The sequence below is a fragment of the Emydura macquarii genome, unplaced genomic scaffold, assembly GCF_026122565.2.
Source record: "Emydura macquarii macquarii isolate MOO-44397 ecotype Brisbane River unplaced genomic scaffold, CSIRO-AGI_Emac_v2 contig_1363, whole genome shotgun sequence".
Taxonomy (NCBI): domain Eukaryota; kingdom Metazoa; phylum Chordata; order Testudines; family Chelidae; genus Emydura; species Emydura macquarii.
This window is the reverse complement of record NW_027131500.1, coordinates 19,587,322-19,603,987: the sequence shown is the minus strand read 5'-3', so window position 1 is coordinate 19,603,987 and position 16,666 is coordinate 19,587,322. Positions and strand designations below refer to the sequence as shown.

Below are 16,666 nucleotides of genomic sequence, written 5' to 3'. Positions count from 1 at the left end.
TAGCCACAACTGCATTAGAGGTGGCTGCGCAGGTGCATGCTGTCTGTGGAGCACTTAGTCTTTTAAAATGCCTGCAGGGGTGCAGAGAGAATATGCTCAGCAAATAATACACTCTTGTAGCATAATGCGCCCATCATTAGCCTCTAAAGTTGAAGTGAAGAAGAGGGCCTGCCTTCCACTTTTGGGTGCACAATGCCTCAAGTCGTGCTAGTCCACCCTTTTCACGAACACTTGAGCAGCAAAAACACCAGCGTTCTGGATACCTTTGAAGTGGTTGCGTAAGAGAAAGGAAAAAATTCCCTGTGCCCTCTACTGTTCTGATACATCAATGCAATCAGGGATTGGAAAAAAAACCCAAAAATGTACCTGACACCTGCTAGCCTGAGAAATAAACCTACTCATCAAGAGCCAAAAATAGCTGAGCAACACACCCCCTCCCAACCAAAACCCCCTCCCTTCAGTTAAAAGGAATAAAATAATATAACATTTAGATATTTGGGACTGTCTGCACAAGGAAATTGACCAGAATAGCTATTGCAGAAAAAAACAATTGTGGTCAACAGGGCTTTGGGAGCACACGAATATTAATCCAGAATAAAGTGATTTTTAATCTGGAATACAGTGTCCACACAGGGAGCTATTCTGGAATTGCTATTCTGATCGTTCGTTAACGCTCTTGAGAGCATACTCCCTGCATATGCCTGACTTGGTGCTTCACAGGCACTAGGCATCTGGCAGCTGCTGCTGAGGCAATGCATTTCAATATGACACTCTAATGAAGGGGAAGGGAGAACAAGGAGCCAGAGGGAAAGAAACAGAGAAACTGAGGAAAAAGGAAGAAGTGGGGAAAGGAGAAATCCCTAGCCTCCTGGTGGTTGGTTCCCTGCTGGCCCTTGCTCTCCTCATGGCCAGTTCCCTGCTGGTGCCCTGGTATTCCATCCCACTGTGCTTCCCTTCCCTCTGCTGCCCAATCCATTCGCTGTTCTCCTGCTCACTCTCTTATTTATCTGCTGTGCTCCAATGCTCAGGACGCTCCTCAGCTCTTTCCCACACAAAGCAGCGTAGATTGCAAATTTGGATGAAGGGGAGGTGGAAGGGCTTCAGGTGCGAGACCATGAACTGCAACAGAACTGCTCCTCCAGCCATTAGAGCACAGGCATTCAGGGTGCTGCCACGCCCATTTAGCAGTCTCAACTGGTTTTCAAGCCCTGCATGTCAAAGCTGTCACAACAAGTTCCTGAAAATCCAGCTGTCATAAGCAACTAATCACAAAATGACACTAGATCTTTCTCAAATATAAGTGATCTCCATGTGCAGAAACTATCTTAATTATTTTCCTATTTGATTTCTAGAGGAATGGTATTCTTATATAAAAGCCCCATTTAAGTGTCCAGATATTTTGAATCCTGATTATGGAAGAGGATGAGTAATTCAGGAACTTTTGCCAGCTTAAATTCACTCTGGTGAGGAGAGGTAAGGGTCTTGTCTTTACTGGGAGAGAAAAAGAGTCAGTGGCATGGCCCTCCAAATCCCCATAGGATCCATGAAGTTTGTAAATCCCATCTCTTCTGAAGTCTGGGCTCCTCCTTCCCCTAGACAGAAAGCAAGGTCTGGTGTTTTTACTTCTCTATGGCCGATAGGTGTGATCTTTGCCACTCTGCATGTCTCTGGCATGTAAACTCCTCTAGTTATGGTAACCACATATCTATTCGAAACCTCACAGTATGAGAACACTGCTAAGTTTCAAATCCTGGATGCTTTAGTGGAATTGTTCTGAACAGAATCGCTTTACGCAGAGTTGTAAAAGGCTGTATTTTTCCAGTGCTACTGTGTGGTCTTAAAGATGACAGGAGTATTTTATGAAGCAAATGTAAATGAAAAGACAGGTGCATGTTTTGGAAATGCTACAGTATAATTAACAAGAGTAAAATAGTCCAGACAGATCAATTTTCAGAGTTACTAATGCTATAAAGATGTAGGTTTTTTGAGGATACAACTGTGTGTAGATAATCAGTTATTCTATGAGTGATGAAGCAGAACCATGATTGGACAATCATGCACATCTGCAGACTTTAGTGTTGGAGGATGTTTTGGTTTGATTTATTTCTTATTTTAAAGTAAAACATTTACTTTCAAAGCTAACATTTGTGTCTTTTGAGTAAACTACAATGTTCCCTTATATAGTGGTGCACGTTTATAATTAACTCCTTTACAAAAGTGAATCTATTTTTAGCTGGGAATTTCTTTAAGGATTTTAGGAACATTAAAAATTACTCAGTGACCGGCACTCCTGTGGAGCACAAAAACTGCACTGCAGACACTGATATTCCTAACTCTTGATCCTGAGGTTGTCCCTTAATTGTTGAAAAGAGCATTGATCTATATGCACATCCTAAACGGGTCCCGGTGTTTTTAGAGTACTCCATATGGCCATTAATACAAATTTTTCTTCATTACATTTTAGGACTGGATCAGCTTTTGAACACATCTTAATACTAGATTCTTGATTTCTAATTTTTTAAATATTATGCCATATTTCACAGTGAAATTAAGGACCTAGATGTGAAATGCCATTAGCCAGGTAATAAAAATTTATTATCAGGGTAGATCAGATGTCTCTAGATTTATTCACTGACAAAACATCTAGTTTCACAGTTGAGAGGGTTTGGATTTTTTTGAGTTTACTTTATTGGAGAAAATAAGGTTTTTAATCAGAGTAGAACATATTTAACCTTTTGACATTTGTAGCAGTAACATACTAAAAGCACAGTTAAATTTTCGGGTAGTAACCATTTTAGTAATTTTCACTCCCAATGAGTTTTCTCCATGGCTGCTACTATGTAGCCTACAGGGAAATCTGTTGTGCTACTGGAGGAAAGGTGGGGCTACATAGCTATGTAGAGGGATAGCCATTCATGCAGACTGGCCTTTACTTTGACAGACTTGGTCCATGGGGTTGGGAGGCCCTGACAGCCACCTGCTCTGCAGCTCCCTAACTCCCGACTCACTAGAGGGGACAATTTCTTGACAACTCTTTATAGTTCAACATACAGGAGTTTTCAGTCTTTTTTGGTCCTCTCCCCCGGAGGTGATGATCTGGATCTATATTTTTAGCAGTGTACCTGGGTTCTTAACACCTTGTAATTTTTGCAGAAATAATAGAGAAATAGCTGCAATAAAAACAGATCTTCAGATTAATAATAACTGTTGATTCTTATTACACAAATACATTACAACTGCAGCATTTTCAATCCAGCTGTAAAAATTTAATTTTCAAAAGTGTCTGTTGGTGGGAAAGAGCAGAGTTAACCCCCTGGCCTTTATGGAGATTAGTGTGTTTTCTTCCTAGAGAAGGCAAATGTAGTGCATGAAGGTACTGGGGAATATAGCCCATAATAATAAATGACCTCAGCCTTGCCATGAAGGGATTACTGCCTTCCTTTCTCTTTAAGAGTGAGAGGTAATTTAGTTTTATGGTACTTCAGTTTTGGTTTTTTACTCTGCAGTGACAAATAATCATGACAAGTATAAACTGACTGAGGCATGGATAAGAGCTGTAGCTAAGCAAAGATGAAGAGATGAGAAACTGTAGAACTCAGATGGAAACTTCAGAGCTGTTTTCTTGCATAGCCTGTTTTCAATCAAATGGTATATTTTATGTGTCAATTATTGCATATTTAAAATATTAAGCATGAAAGATATTGACTCCATAAATCCTGTGAAACAAAGCAGAGTATAAAAAATAATGTTATGGCATTTTGATGTGAACTTCTTACTAACAGTTTTTCAGAAATAAAGTTTTATTCTTAACACATTTTGCACTCTTGAATAAATGTGATATAGCCAAGGGAACTGCCATGTTTTTCTCATTGTTTAGAAGGTCTCTCCTTATATTATGTATGACACAGACAAGAACACATCTGTATCTCTGATCAGCATTAATGGTTCAATCTTTCTCCAGATGAAGTCTAAGAGAGTTTTGTCATTGATTTCACTGGAAACAGAATCAGATCCTAAGGCGTATCCTATTTCCTGTGTGTAGGAGTTATGGGGTGGGGAGGGGAGGAAATGTTTTTATGTCGCCAAAAAGTATCTGGTAAACATACTGCCAAACAAAAGGTAAAACGTTAACTAAAAAAAATCACATGCCTCATTGTTTGCTCAGATTATCTTTTGATCCCTGTCTCAGACTGTCCTGAACTGTTCCGATAGCAGGAAGATATTCAGCTCATCATGGGAAAGGGGAGATCATTTTTCCACTGAGATATTAAAGAGTTGCTCATAATAACTGAAACTCAGCACTGCATATGCTATTGGATAATTATGGTCCTTATCTTGGGTGAGCTCCTGCTTTTAATTGAAGAATCTGTGACTTGCCATAGGAGCAATTAAACCCCTGTGAAGAAGAGCCAGAGGGTGATGGGAAGGAAGCTAGCTGCTCATGCCTCCTCATATTTTGGTATGACATATTTGTCTTCTGTATCCTGATTACTACCAAGAGTGAGGCCTCTGCTATAGTAATGTAAAGGGACCTTAAAGTGGTTGTAAACATAATCTACTCTCACTTCAAAGTCCTTTCACACTGCCAGAGTTGCGTAAAGGAGCCTCAGTGCAAACAGAAATCAGATTCTGTATGTTTACTGGCTCTTTTAGCCCTATCATTATTTTAATACACTTTCTATTGGGCACAACAATTATAAATTCTTACCTGTCGATATTGAATAAAACACTACACCATTGTTTCCACCATCAAGGTCCTTTGCAAACATAGTGGTGATAAGAGTACCTTCTGGCTGCCCTTCCAAAACCTGCCAAACAACGTGTTTAAAAGTGCACTTTATACATTAAAAAAGAATATTGATGAGTCATAATTGAATTGATACACCACAAAATAGTTAATTTTAGTACTTATATATTAGTGGCACTTTCCAATCTAGGAATGGCTACAGTCTATGCAAATAAGCCACATTTCAGAGATACTGCTAAGTTAGTACAATTCTAGCAAATCTCCAATAAAGTTAATTTGTCTGCATGTCTTTTCTCTACAAAATCATGAATACCTCATGTTTCTGAGGTCATAAGTAAAATATGGGATGCAAATTTAAATAAAACACCAGTATAATCTTCAGCTCCTGATAGTTCTGAAACAGTTCAAGTCCAATTGTTCATACAGTCACATTGCCCATATGATACCTGAGGCCAAATCCTGAATGCCTTACCCAATTTTTGCCCTATGATGTAAAAATATTATAAGAAAAATTAACAAACATATTAGAAGTAATTTTCTTTAACAAGTTATTTATTTGATACTGACCTTAAAAATGTCAGGCTGTTAACTGAATCTGAATAAGATGTTCAGTTTGGTCATGCTAGAGGGAAACAGGCAATGGAACTTTCACATGGAATAAAAGACATTTCTTACTGAGAGAATACGCTTGATTTAATAATGTCCATGTAGAATTCTGAGCACATGTATTTCATTAAACACAACACTCTGTGGTGTGTGAACTGAGCTTTAGAAGGAAGTATCATTTACAATTCAAGCTTTTTGCCACAAGATGGTGCTCAAAACAAATCCTATACTACTATGATTGACAGAGTAGAAGGTTACTTGAATAGTTACTACAAACCTTGATGGTTACTTCTTTTCCAGATGGAACCTGAGGGAAGTAAGGCTGGTTATCATTGAGGTCAGTGATTAAGATATATGCAGTTGTTGTAGCATTAAGTCGTGGGGCACCGTGGTCAGTTACTAGTATGATCAATCGATGGTGAGTTTGCTGCTCGTGGTCTAATGCAACCCAGTTTATAATTTCACCTGTTGGAGAAAGAAAATGAAGGGAAAAGGCACTGAGGTACTGTATTAGTGAAATTTTAACAGACTGTATCTAATCCACAGAACCTACACCACAGAGTGTAAACTAACTGCTTGTGTCATTTGATATGGCTACTATATTGAGTTCTATCCCACTTTTCTAAACTCCATAGAAACACCTAGTTAATCGAAGTTTGCTTACATACCTCAGGGTCATACTAAACTCTTCACTGCACTCTGGATCCCACAACCTCACACAATGAAACAACAGCCACCTGTGTAGGCTGGCTGCTTTAAAGGAGCAATCTGGCCCTCTCTCCGCTGTATTTATTCCAGGTTGGAGAACCGAAAGTGCAGACTTTAACTGCTGGCCAACTGGCCTTATCTTCACTGTGCTCCAGGGTTAGGAAACTCTCAATACAGACTCTCTCTGATGACCAGCAAACCTCATCTTCATCATACTTTGACAGTGGAGATCCCAGTGGACAAATTTAATATAGGCTTCCGGACAGCTGCTCAACTGCACTCACATGAATCTGAGTAGTCTGAGTGTCCCTGTTTTTCAGATATATGAACTTGTATTATGCATTTTTAAAACCTTCCCTGTTCTCCCCCTCTTTCTTTTTACCTTTAAACATTTATAAGCTTATTGTACAAGACTTTGCTTTGAAACAGTAGTTTTATTTTGAGATGTCACATTTCCAGAAAATCTAAAAGGGCTCCTGTGACTCCTGGTTATAGACCATTTTATATGGTCGAATCCCAGATTGCAGATCTGTGTTAACAAAAGCAATCTCCTGCCAGTCACCTTATTCACAGTACCTGTGGTTTTTTAAGGGCTTCCCTTCTGTATGACGGTCAGTATTTTATTCTATATTGCTAAAACATATCAGAGATAATGGATATCATTGAGACCTTTCTGGGCTTCATTTTACAGTGCATAATTTTTCTGAGACAATTTTCTTTTTGCAATGCTACTGATAACTTAAACTTACAGTTTTAATATACAACTATTCAAGATTTTCACAAATGTGCTCCCCTTAAAATATCACTATTCCCTTCTTTCTTGTTGATCATTTCTTTTCAACCTTACTTGACCACTATACAATTAGGAGTTTCTCATTTCATGAAGCTATTATTTAATATTCCTGAATTTTCTAAGGTCAAACACAAACTCATGAGTGAGTGAGCAAAGAAAAGCCATGACTGAATTGAGAGTGAAAAAATAAATCCTCCAGGTTATCCTATTTTTCACTGATTATTCCATCCCAAACGTTTTGAGGCTTTGAATTATGCAAATTAATTAATTCTTTAAGAGGAAGACTTCTTTCTAAAAGACATCATGGGGAGACTACAACTCATAATATGCTACCTGTGTTGGAGTTAATCTTGAAAAATTTTCCATCTGACAAGAGGAAATAGGAAAGCCGTCCATTTCTTCCTGAGTCTCTGTCAAATGCCGTGATGGTGCCAACCACCCCTTGGGGAACTGGACTTTCCTCAATTTCAAAAAAATAAACATCACGCATGAACATCGGGGAATTGTCATTTTCATCCAGGACATTAACAATTACTGATGTACTTGCATTTTGCCATAAGCTGTCCTCTGGGCTGCTGGCAGAGGCTCTAAAATTGTACATCTGTGTAAATTCATAGTTCAGATGCTTCTGGAGGTAAATCCAGCCAGTGACAGGGTCAATTCCAAATGCAGCAGAATCTGTGCTAGGCTCCAAGGAATACACTATCTGTGAGGCAGTGTGCTGTGGAACTTGTGTGTGGGCTTGTACTTGCAGAATTTTGGCATCCAGTGAAGAAGTCTCACTGACTTCCACTTGATATACCAAGTTTTCAAAAGTCAAGGTGGAGCCCATCTTTTGCTCTTCAACAATCACAGTCAGCATTAACAGAGAACTCAGCAGAGGAGTTCCGTGGTCTTCAGCTGTTATGTGCAGAGTGTATTCATGCTGCTTATCTATGAACAGGGTCCTGGTGAGGTATACCACCCCAAGGCTTGGATCAATAGTAAATGGATTTGACTGCCTGTTTGCAATAGTATATTTGATTACTCCATTTAGCCCACTATCTTTATCTTCTGCATGAGCAATGTACAGAGCTGTGCCGGGTGCTGTGCTATGCAATATAATTATCTTATCAGACTCGGTAAGAAATACTGGAGGATTATCATTGACATCAATCACAGATATATTGACTTGGGTGCTACTGTAGACAGGAGAGCTGCCCAGCTGTGACTGGACAGTAAGCACAATGAGAGACTGATTTTCGTGGTCCAGCTGCTTTTTGGTGAGAATGATACCAAACTGAGGGTCAATGGAGAATCTTCCATAAGAATCACCAGATGAAATTTTGTAAGAGATCACGTCTAAAGAATCTATAAGTGGGAACAAAAACAACTTATGTAAAAAATATGCAACTGATAATCTGAATGCTTAATACAATACACCATAGAACATCTGTGAAGAATATGCTGCAGTGTTGTTAGTCAGCTGGACAAATGTAACCCCTTTTACAGATGTTTTTCTTTCCTGAGCTCTTTATGTTTCCTTGTTCATGTCCCAGGAGCCCTTCAATAAAATGAATACTATACAGGCTGCATCTGACTGCATATATTTTGTCCATTTATGAGATGTTTGATTTTTACCTCCCTGGTATGATAAACCTTTATAGAGAAAATGTCATTGCTTTCTTATTTTCTTCTCATTATATAAAACAAAGTGAAAACGTCCTATAATTAGGTCATTTTAACAGAATTTCACTATAAGCTCTGATTCACAATAGCCAGAACTGAAATACACAGCAATACATTAAAAGAATTGCATTTCACTGAGTTTCTCTGTAAATTGAATTTTGCTACGTCCAAGACCGTTAAACATTCCTCTGTAGCGTAATATTATTTCCCATCCTTTTCTACCAGGCCCAGGACATTAGCAGAGCCACTCAATGGGCACAACTATAGTCCTGGCAGGACCACCTGCGGCCAATGCACTGTCCCTTCATGGGGGAGAAAGGCAGGTAGATTCATGTACGCACAAACCCATACAAAGCCCTTGCCCCTTCTTCCTTACATGTAGAGAGCTCTATCAGCAACATGGTATTTGGATTCCTTTTGTGGGATTTCCAAATCCTGCCTCCACAATGTTCTACAGAAGAGCCACGCTAGAGCTGCCCAGTTAGGGTCTTTTGCAGCTATAAAGGCTGTAGCAGGATTTGAGCCTTTTCCTCTAAGAAAATAAAGAATGGACATGATTTAGAAAAACATTGTAAGATCACCAGGATTTCTCCATTTAATTTGGAAAAGCAATTTTTGAAGCAACAACTAGATTTCCTTGAATGGTTGCACCTTACTATTGCTCTAACACAGGATTTGCTAACTTTTTCATAGCGTGGACCAAACATTACCATAAAGATTCATCTGGACACCTCCCTGCACATGTATGATTGCACTGACCTCCTCTCCACCCACTTGCAATATAACATCTAAGTTGCAATTACAGCAGTTGCTTACAAGGAAAAGTAATATTGCAGAAGTATTTAATGTATTTTAGCTGTGTTTTAGTGCAATTTCACAACTGGAAATGAGGTGGAAGCAGTACCCCATGTGACCTGCCAGCTTACCACAAAGCACCAAAAAGTGCTCCATGGACTACAGTTGAGAATCTATGTTCTAAAGGGGATTCAGTTGTAAACTTAAGCATACTTCTTGTGTAAATAGTATTATAATGGAAAACTGTCCTTTTTAAAGTCCAGGGGACTGGGAACAGTTAGCTGTGTTCTTGAGAGAAGCTCGGCAGGTAGGTACTGGGAATCATCTGACCTTTAACAAGCAGGGACATAGACGAGAGCTTCAACTCTAGGAGGGACCCTGGGACCAGGAGAGGGCTGGGAGAACACTCCTGTAACTACAGTGGAGGACTAAGAGGGGGTGAGATGCTCTGCAAACTCACCTATGATGAGTGGAGGCTCTGACTACTAAGCTGCCAGAGGCCAGAGGGTCCCACAGATTATGTTAGGAACAGAACTATTACTTTGTGTTCTCACCCAACTTGTGTTTCATGTGTTGGACAGTATGTAAACCATTGAGGAAAGGGCTCTGAATTGATCTGGGTGTGGCTGATTATTTTCCCCAGGCAGGGTGGATTGAGTCCACCACCCAATAAGCATGTTTGACATATTTAAAAAATAATGTGAATTAAAAAAGAAAGATCATTTGTATATGTTTCTAGACCAGTTACAATTAGAATATGCAATAACCGGTCTGAATGCTATCTAAGTGGACAACTTACTTAAAGGCTCCCTTGCTTTTACAGTTCCAACAGGGCTGCCCTCAGGGACATCTTCAGGAACAGAAAAGGTATACCGCGACCTCTCAAATATAGCTGGCGCGAAAGCGGTCTGGAGGATGTTTACTGTTATAGTTGCATTAACGACAGAGGTAAGGCCACCTCCATCCCGTGCAGAAATGGTCAAGAACACCATGGTATGATCCAAATGACTGAGAGTCGATATCAAGTAAATAATTCCTGAAAATATAGAAAAAAAAAAAAATAATGAAGACACTAAGTTCATGAAATCCTATACCAAGTTCCTTAAGAGTAGACTATTTGATCACAACATCTCCAGAACTGAGCCTCTGGCTCCAGCACTCCTTTTTCACACTGGGAGCTCTGCCCAGTGAGTCCAACGGAGCTGGGTTCCAGTTCAGTAACTTTTTGCCATCTTCTGGGCAAAATACTCTGCAAGTAGCTGCAATAATACCAGGCATCCTTTTAAAAACAAAGTAGGGTTATTAGTAAACCGGAAGCACAGAGAAGCAAAGATTAAGATACAGTCCACACTGGCTAAGTCACCCTTAAGTCATGTTGCTGACAGAACCATCTTGGCTTCCTTTCTCTGTCCCTTAGCCCTTCAGTCTCAGATGAGCTCCTGTTTCTCTCCAAAGGCCAGCTCTCATCCGAGTCTCTGGAACCTCTTGGTCCATTGTCCTCCTCCTGCAGACATATGCTGAGTTCACATATTCTGCCTGCCAGAGTCTCCTGTTGTTAGGTGTCAATTGTTCAGTCCTTGGTTTTCCTGTTGTCTTTGTTATTCTCCATTGATATGGGTGGGTGTCAGCCAGTCCTTTAATGACCCATTCATGTCACCTCAGAAAGTTACATGACATGAACACCTCATGTCTCCAGCTCTGCCCCAAGAGAAGCTTTTTAACCCCTTTCCACTTTATCACAATGTAGAAAACCGTTCTATATTTTCCTACACTCTTTCCTTTTCTGTCATCGAGAAAATACAGCAGCTTCTTATTATTACTACAGGCATTTGTTGTTTGGAACTCATGGCTTCAGTTGTTAAAAAGAATATTTTAAAAGAGAACACATTTTGTTGCTCTTTTACAGGATATATCCTACCACTGTGAAAACCAGTTCCTAGAAGAAAGGCTCATCTCCTGTGGAGAAAATGTTTTATTGCAACGGAAGTTCCCATCAAGGACCACACAGATAAAAGTGTGGTTCTACTTTGAGACATTTTTATGTAGAAATGACATCTTCTTTCTTACAGATCAGATCCCAGTGTGTATGGAAAGTCATATCTTCTGCTTCTAATAAATTGTACTATCTTTTGCTCTTCTCAGCTCAGCAAAGTTAACATAGAAATAGGTCAGTGAACTGGATACTATTTTGGCTCACAAGCGGTCAAAATAATTGTTAAGTTCCAGTTGTAAGATTAAATTCTGACCCCATTTATGCCTGTACATACTCATTCTCTTTAATGGGTTTGCACAATTTTAATTGAAGTAAAAAATCCAGACTGTAAAAACTATTCTTAGTGACCATACGCAGCCCAGAAAGCGCACAACTTGACTGTCATATCCTAGGTGGATTCTGAAGGGCTGGCAACTAGAAAAGTAATATTTCTACATGTAAATATCAAAGAATTGAGAGAGAGGAACAAAATAATTAGGGATGTTCATGAAACCATTTCTATAGAATAACTTTTCAGCATATGAGCACATATTTGGAGTGTTGTGTCCAGTTTTGACACCCCCCCTCCACTACCGAAAGGATGTGAATAAATTGGAGATAGTCCAGAGGAGGGCTACAAAAATGATTTGAGGAGAGGCTGTGTGATGTAGGCCTGTAGGCCTGCTGAAGAGAAGAATGAGGGGGGATTTGATAGCAGCCTTTAACTACCTGAAAGGGGAAGCTCCAGAGAGGATGGAGCTAGGCTGTTTTCAGTGGCAGCGGATGACAGAACTAGGAGCAATGGTCTCAAGTTGCAGTGGGGGAGGTCTAGGCTGGAGATTAGGAAAAACTTTTTCACTAGGAGGGTGGTGCAGCACTGGAATGGGTTGCCTAGGGCGTGGCTTGACAAGGCCCTGGGTGGGATGATTTAGTTGGGGTTGGTCCTACTTTGAGCAGAGGGTTGAACTAGATGATGTCCTGAGGTCTCTTCCAAACCTAATCTTCTGTGATTAATGAGGAATATTACAGAGCCTAGTTTGGGGCTAGATTGTGCCTTGCAGGCACAGCTCTGCTTCAGGGGCAGTAAAGAGCACTGACAGTATTTTGTCTCAGAGTTTCCTGAGGGTGAACTCTCTCCTAAAAGAGAGTGCAAAGTGCTATATCTATTTAAAGGACGACTGTGATGGTTGGTACTGAGGGAAGGCAAAGTCATGGCCCTGCCTGCGCTCTGCCCATTTACTACATCCTTCCTCTCTCTGTGCTGAAGGGAACTAATTAGCAAGGAGTCCCTATACTTCCCTGAGTGCTGGCACAGCAATTCTGTCTGGTCTTTACACAGGCTACGGAAGTTAGGGTGAAGTTTCTTACTTCCTCCCCCACAATGTGAACTCAAATAAGGGATAGGCAGAATCTAGCCCTCGGAGACAGGCCATTCTTGTGACAATTACATACCATTCATTATGGGCCTGATACTGCGGTTCTTACACCTGTTGAGCAGCACCTTACTCCACCCGTAGTCTCATTAGTTTCAGTGGAATTACTGTGGAGTAAAGGTGGGAGAATAGGGCCCTACATAATGATTCTCTTTAAAGTATTCTTTGGGTCTTATCCCTCACCATGATTTTCTGTTCCATTCCTTTTGGACACTAAATCTACCGTGAGAATGTTATGGAGGCAGATTTCCAAAGTGGGCCACCAGCCAAGAGCATATTCTGTATGGCAGAAATACATTGATTTGTTATTGAATTTCTACATATTTCTCCTGCTGACTACTTTGGACATTCATCCTAATTCTCCATGGTCTCTTCAAGTAATCAGGTTCAAAATCTCAGACTAGAATGATCCATTAAAGTCAGCCAAGAGTACAAGATGGGGTGGAACCCACATCACGCAGTAGTAGCCCAGGGAGCAATTCCTTCCCCCTTGCTCCAGGAGAGAGTATTTAGCTACAGCCCTTTTCAACATAAAGCACTAACTCCCTCCTTGCTCCCCTGCTGGCTAGTGCATTCGGAGGGAATGAGGAATCAGAGCCACAGCTTTGTCCACTTGCTCTGAGGTGGGGGGACATCATGTGTGCCGCCTCTGCCCTCCACCTTTCCCAACCCCACCAGAGCCCCAATCTAGGCAAGGCTGGTGCAGATACACAGGGTGGCAAGAGAACCTTAGACATCCAAATGGCTGTGTAACCTGAGTCATTTGGTCATTGTCTACAGCTGCAAACTGTCATGTTTATGAAACTAGCAACCTATTTCTCTTGAAAAATTAATGTCTTAAAAAAAACCTAGCAAAAAAAGAAGAAACTCTGTAGTATCAATGCCCCTCTCTGGTCTCTGGCTAACAATTATTACCATTTATGCTTTCAACTATCAGTAGCTAAGTATTTGTTTGGCACTGGTCATCCACTGAAAAAGCAAAGATATAAATTGGCTAATCTAACTGAACTAACATATCCTATCGTGTTTATAATATATTTAATTATTCAATTAGCTTGCTAGATTTTTCTCATTGCTCACAGAACTAAAAAGTAAGTTTAGAACAAATAACCATGAAAGGAGTAAGATCAATGTCTATTAGTAGCAATCTTTCCCATGAAATTGACTGCCATGGTGGGTTTAACCAAGGCAGTATTTCTGCAGTGAATTCTTGAACTGATCTACTGACAAGAACAGACAGTCGGCAGATGGCAAAAATGGTATGTATAGTTCATTACCCAAATTCACCTTCAAATCTGGCAGCTGAACCCATTACTTGATACTATGTAGGTCAATGCTCATATCCAATGACCTATTCAGAGTACGTTTTAACGTGTTCTAACCTATCAGCAATGGGACTTAAGTACAGCTTTGGCTCTTACATGTGACAGGGCAGTTTCTGTGTTAGAGAAATTAGATGGTAAAAATGTGCAGGATGAGCAAACAGGAGGAGATTTCTGAACAGAAGACTGGGTAGAAGATGGGATCCTTTGTCTAGCATAAGAGCATAGCTGCAGAGCAGGATGGCCTTTTATCTCACTTAATAGTCCATCTGACTCATTGCCTATTTTTGCTTGTTTTCTAATCTTTGAATCAACTTTAGGTTCCAGGTTTATCACTTCTACTGTATTCAAAATGCATCTGTTTTACTGAGGCAATTTTCTTGATAGTCACCATAACAAGACATTGCAAAATACAGTTTATAAAAATCTAGTTTAATAAATGTCAAGAAAAAAAGCTTTCTTGGGGGAATTACAATTTCGTTTACATTCTATCTGCTATAACAGACACGGCCCTAGCTTGAAAGAAATAGGTTTATAAAGCTTGGCACTGAGGCCCTTTAACCCTGGCAGGATTATTTCACCACGAGTTTGAAAGGTCTGCGTATTCTGCTGCTGCTGTCGCACCAGGCAATATCTTATAAACTGATCTCCAGTTAATAGTTTCCTTCCAACATCTACACACCTATGAAGAGAAAGCTTCCTACAGCCCTTTCTTCCTGGGATTCTTGTGCTAAAATTACATTTTCTTTCCATCAAAAAAAGCAAATACACATATGGAAAACATCTAGATGTATAAAATTTGCCACAATAGGTGCTTAATTTATGGAAATCTGTATCAAAATGTTTTTTGCTATGATAATCATTCAAAATAAAAAATATGAAACTAGGGATAAAGAATATGCCATTCAGATCTGACTAGTCTAGCACCCTGCATCTGAAAGGGGCCAATACTTGGATGCTTAAAAAAGGAGGTAATACCCATCTATATATAATACACATAGCCTAGTCAACCTAGTCTTAATGACGTTATTATTTTAGCTCCTAGGGGTTACAAACATTAGGGAGCCAGATATTATTCATCAACACACAATACATTAACATTCTGGTGGTACAAAGTACACCACTTCCAGTGTGTAAACCTTTCAAGCAAGGCAAGAGTGGGAGCAATATTGTACCATTCAGGCATAAATTTGAACTGTGTGTGATATGGTGCGGCACCTCCTGCCTCCTAGAACAACCCTGCTGCTATACTCCGGGAGGGGCACCAGTCCTGCTCCAGAGAGAGAGTGAGTATGATCTCTGCCTCCTCAATGACCCATTTAGGGAGCCATATGCCTCTGGGACAAGCCTTTCCTGCACTTCTTTGAGCAGTGATTTGGCTGAGCTTTTATCAGGGAGTAATGAAGGATGTCTCCTTGTACCTTTCCCATCACCCAGTTCACTGGCACAATGGCCAGACACAATCTGGCACCAAAGGGCTGGAACTTTAAAACATACGGCTGTATATATCGGTTTACACTTCAGATAGCTTTCCGGATTTGGGTGTTGAGCCTACTGTGACGTTATGAGATATCCCTGAACTGGAGCGATGGTGACTCATTCCTGTGCTAGGCTCCAGCCAATTCACAAGCCAGGAGCTGGTCTGGGGTCTTTCAGAGAAGATGTATAAGCTTCAGATGTAAAGAAACAGCAGCTCAGTCTGCCCAATGTCACTTCATGACTTGGCACTCTTCTTAACCTGAAAGGTGATAGGCTCCACAGGCCTCAGCCTGCTCCACTCCTGCTCCGACTGCAACCTGGCTCCCAGTCCTGCTCCACCCTGCCCTTGCTCCAGGCTGGCTCCCATCCTCACTCTTATTTTATTCTGATCCTGCTGTTGACGCCTGGCTCCAGTTGTGACCACTGGCTCCAGTTCCTGACTTGGCTGCCACCATACTAAGCATGACTACCGCTGCTCTATCCATTAGGCCTGACCCTCCATGTCTCCGTTTCTGACACCTATTCACTAAGCACTCTCTGAATTCCACCAACATTTTCTCTTCCATAAACTTTTATAAGTACTTAAAAAGTGAGAAAAACTAAATAACAGCATTTAAATTTAACTTTTTCACCAGAAGTACTGTAATCCCTGGCCCAAAATTTTCATACTTCATGACATCACAATCATTTAGCAGAGATTTTTCAACTGATGGTTCAAAGTCTATTCAAATTTGCATGTTTACTTTACAGTGGCAGTTGTTTGAAGCTCTGGACAACGTGTATCACTTCTGCTATCTTGGCTCAACTTTAACCAGCTCACTTAACCTTGATACAGAACTTGATGTGAGAATTGGCAAAGCCTCTGTCACCTTTGGCAAACTTACTTCACGTGTCTGGAACAACAAGCTTCTAATCCTGAATACAAAGGTGTCCGTTTATTAGGCTTGTATCCTCGGTACCCTCCTTTACAGCTATGAAAGCTGGGTCACATACTCCAAGCAGGAGCAGAGATTGAACAATTTCCACCTCCACTGTCTCAGAAAAATCCTTGGAGTCACTTGGGACCAACGGATCACTAACTATGAGATCCTTGAGAGAACCGGCCTACAGTCAATGCAGACTATGCTGGATGCTCTCAGGCTT

At 40.5% G+C, this 16,666-nt stretch overlaps 1 protein-coding gene across 1 annotated transcript in view; it reads right to left on the bottom strand.

Moving 5' to 3' along the window:
* The window catches only part of DCHS2 (dachsous cadherin-related 2), a 167,974-nt gene that overhangs the window by 58,468 nt on the left and 92,840 nt on the right, over positions 1 to 16,666 (bottom strand). Inside the window, exons 4-7 of the mRNA XM_067551865.1 lie at positions 10,117 to 10,353; positions 7,188 to 8,204; positions 5,631 to 5,818; positions 4,709 to 4,808 (exon numbers count right to left, since the gene is read on the bottom strand). Of these exons, the coding sequence (XP_067407966.1) occupies positions 4,709 to 4,808; positions 5,631 to 5,818; positions 7,188 to 8,204; positions 10,117 to 10,353 (1,542 nt within the window). The remainder of the gene's footprint in view (positions 1 to 4,708; positions 4,809 to 5,630; positions 5,819 to 7,187; positions 8,205 to 10,116; positions 10,354 to 16,666) is intronic.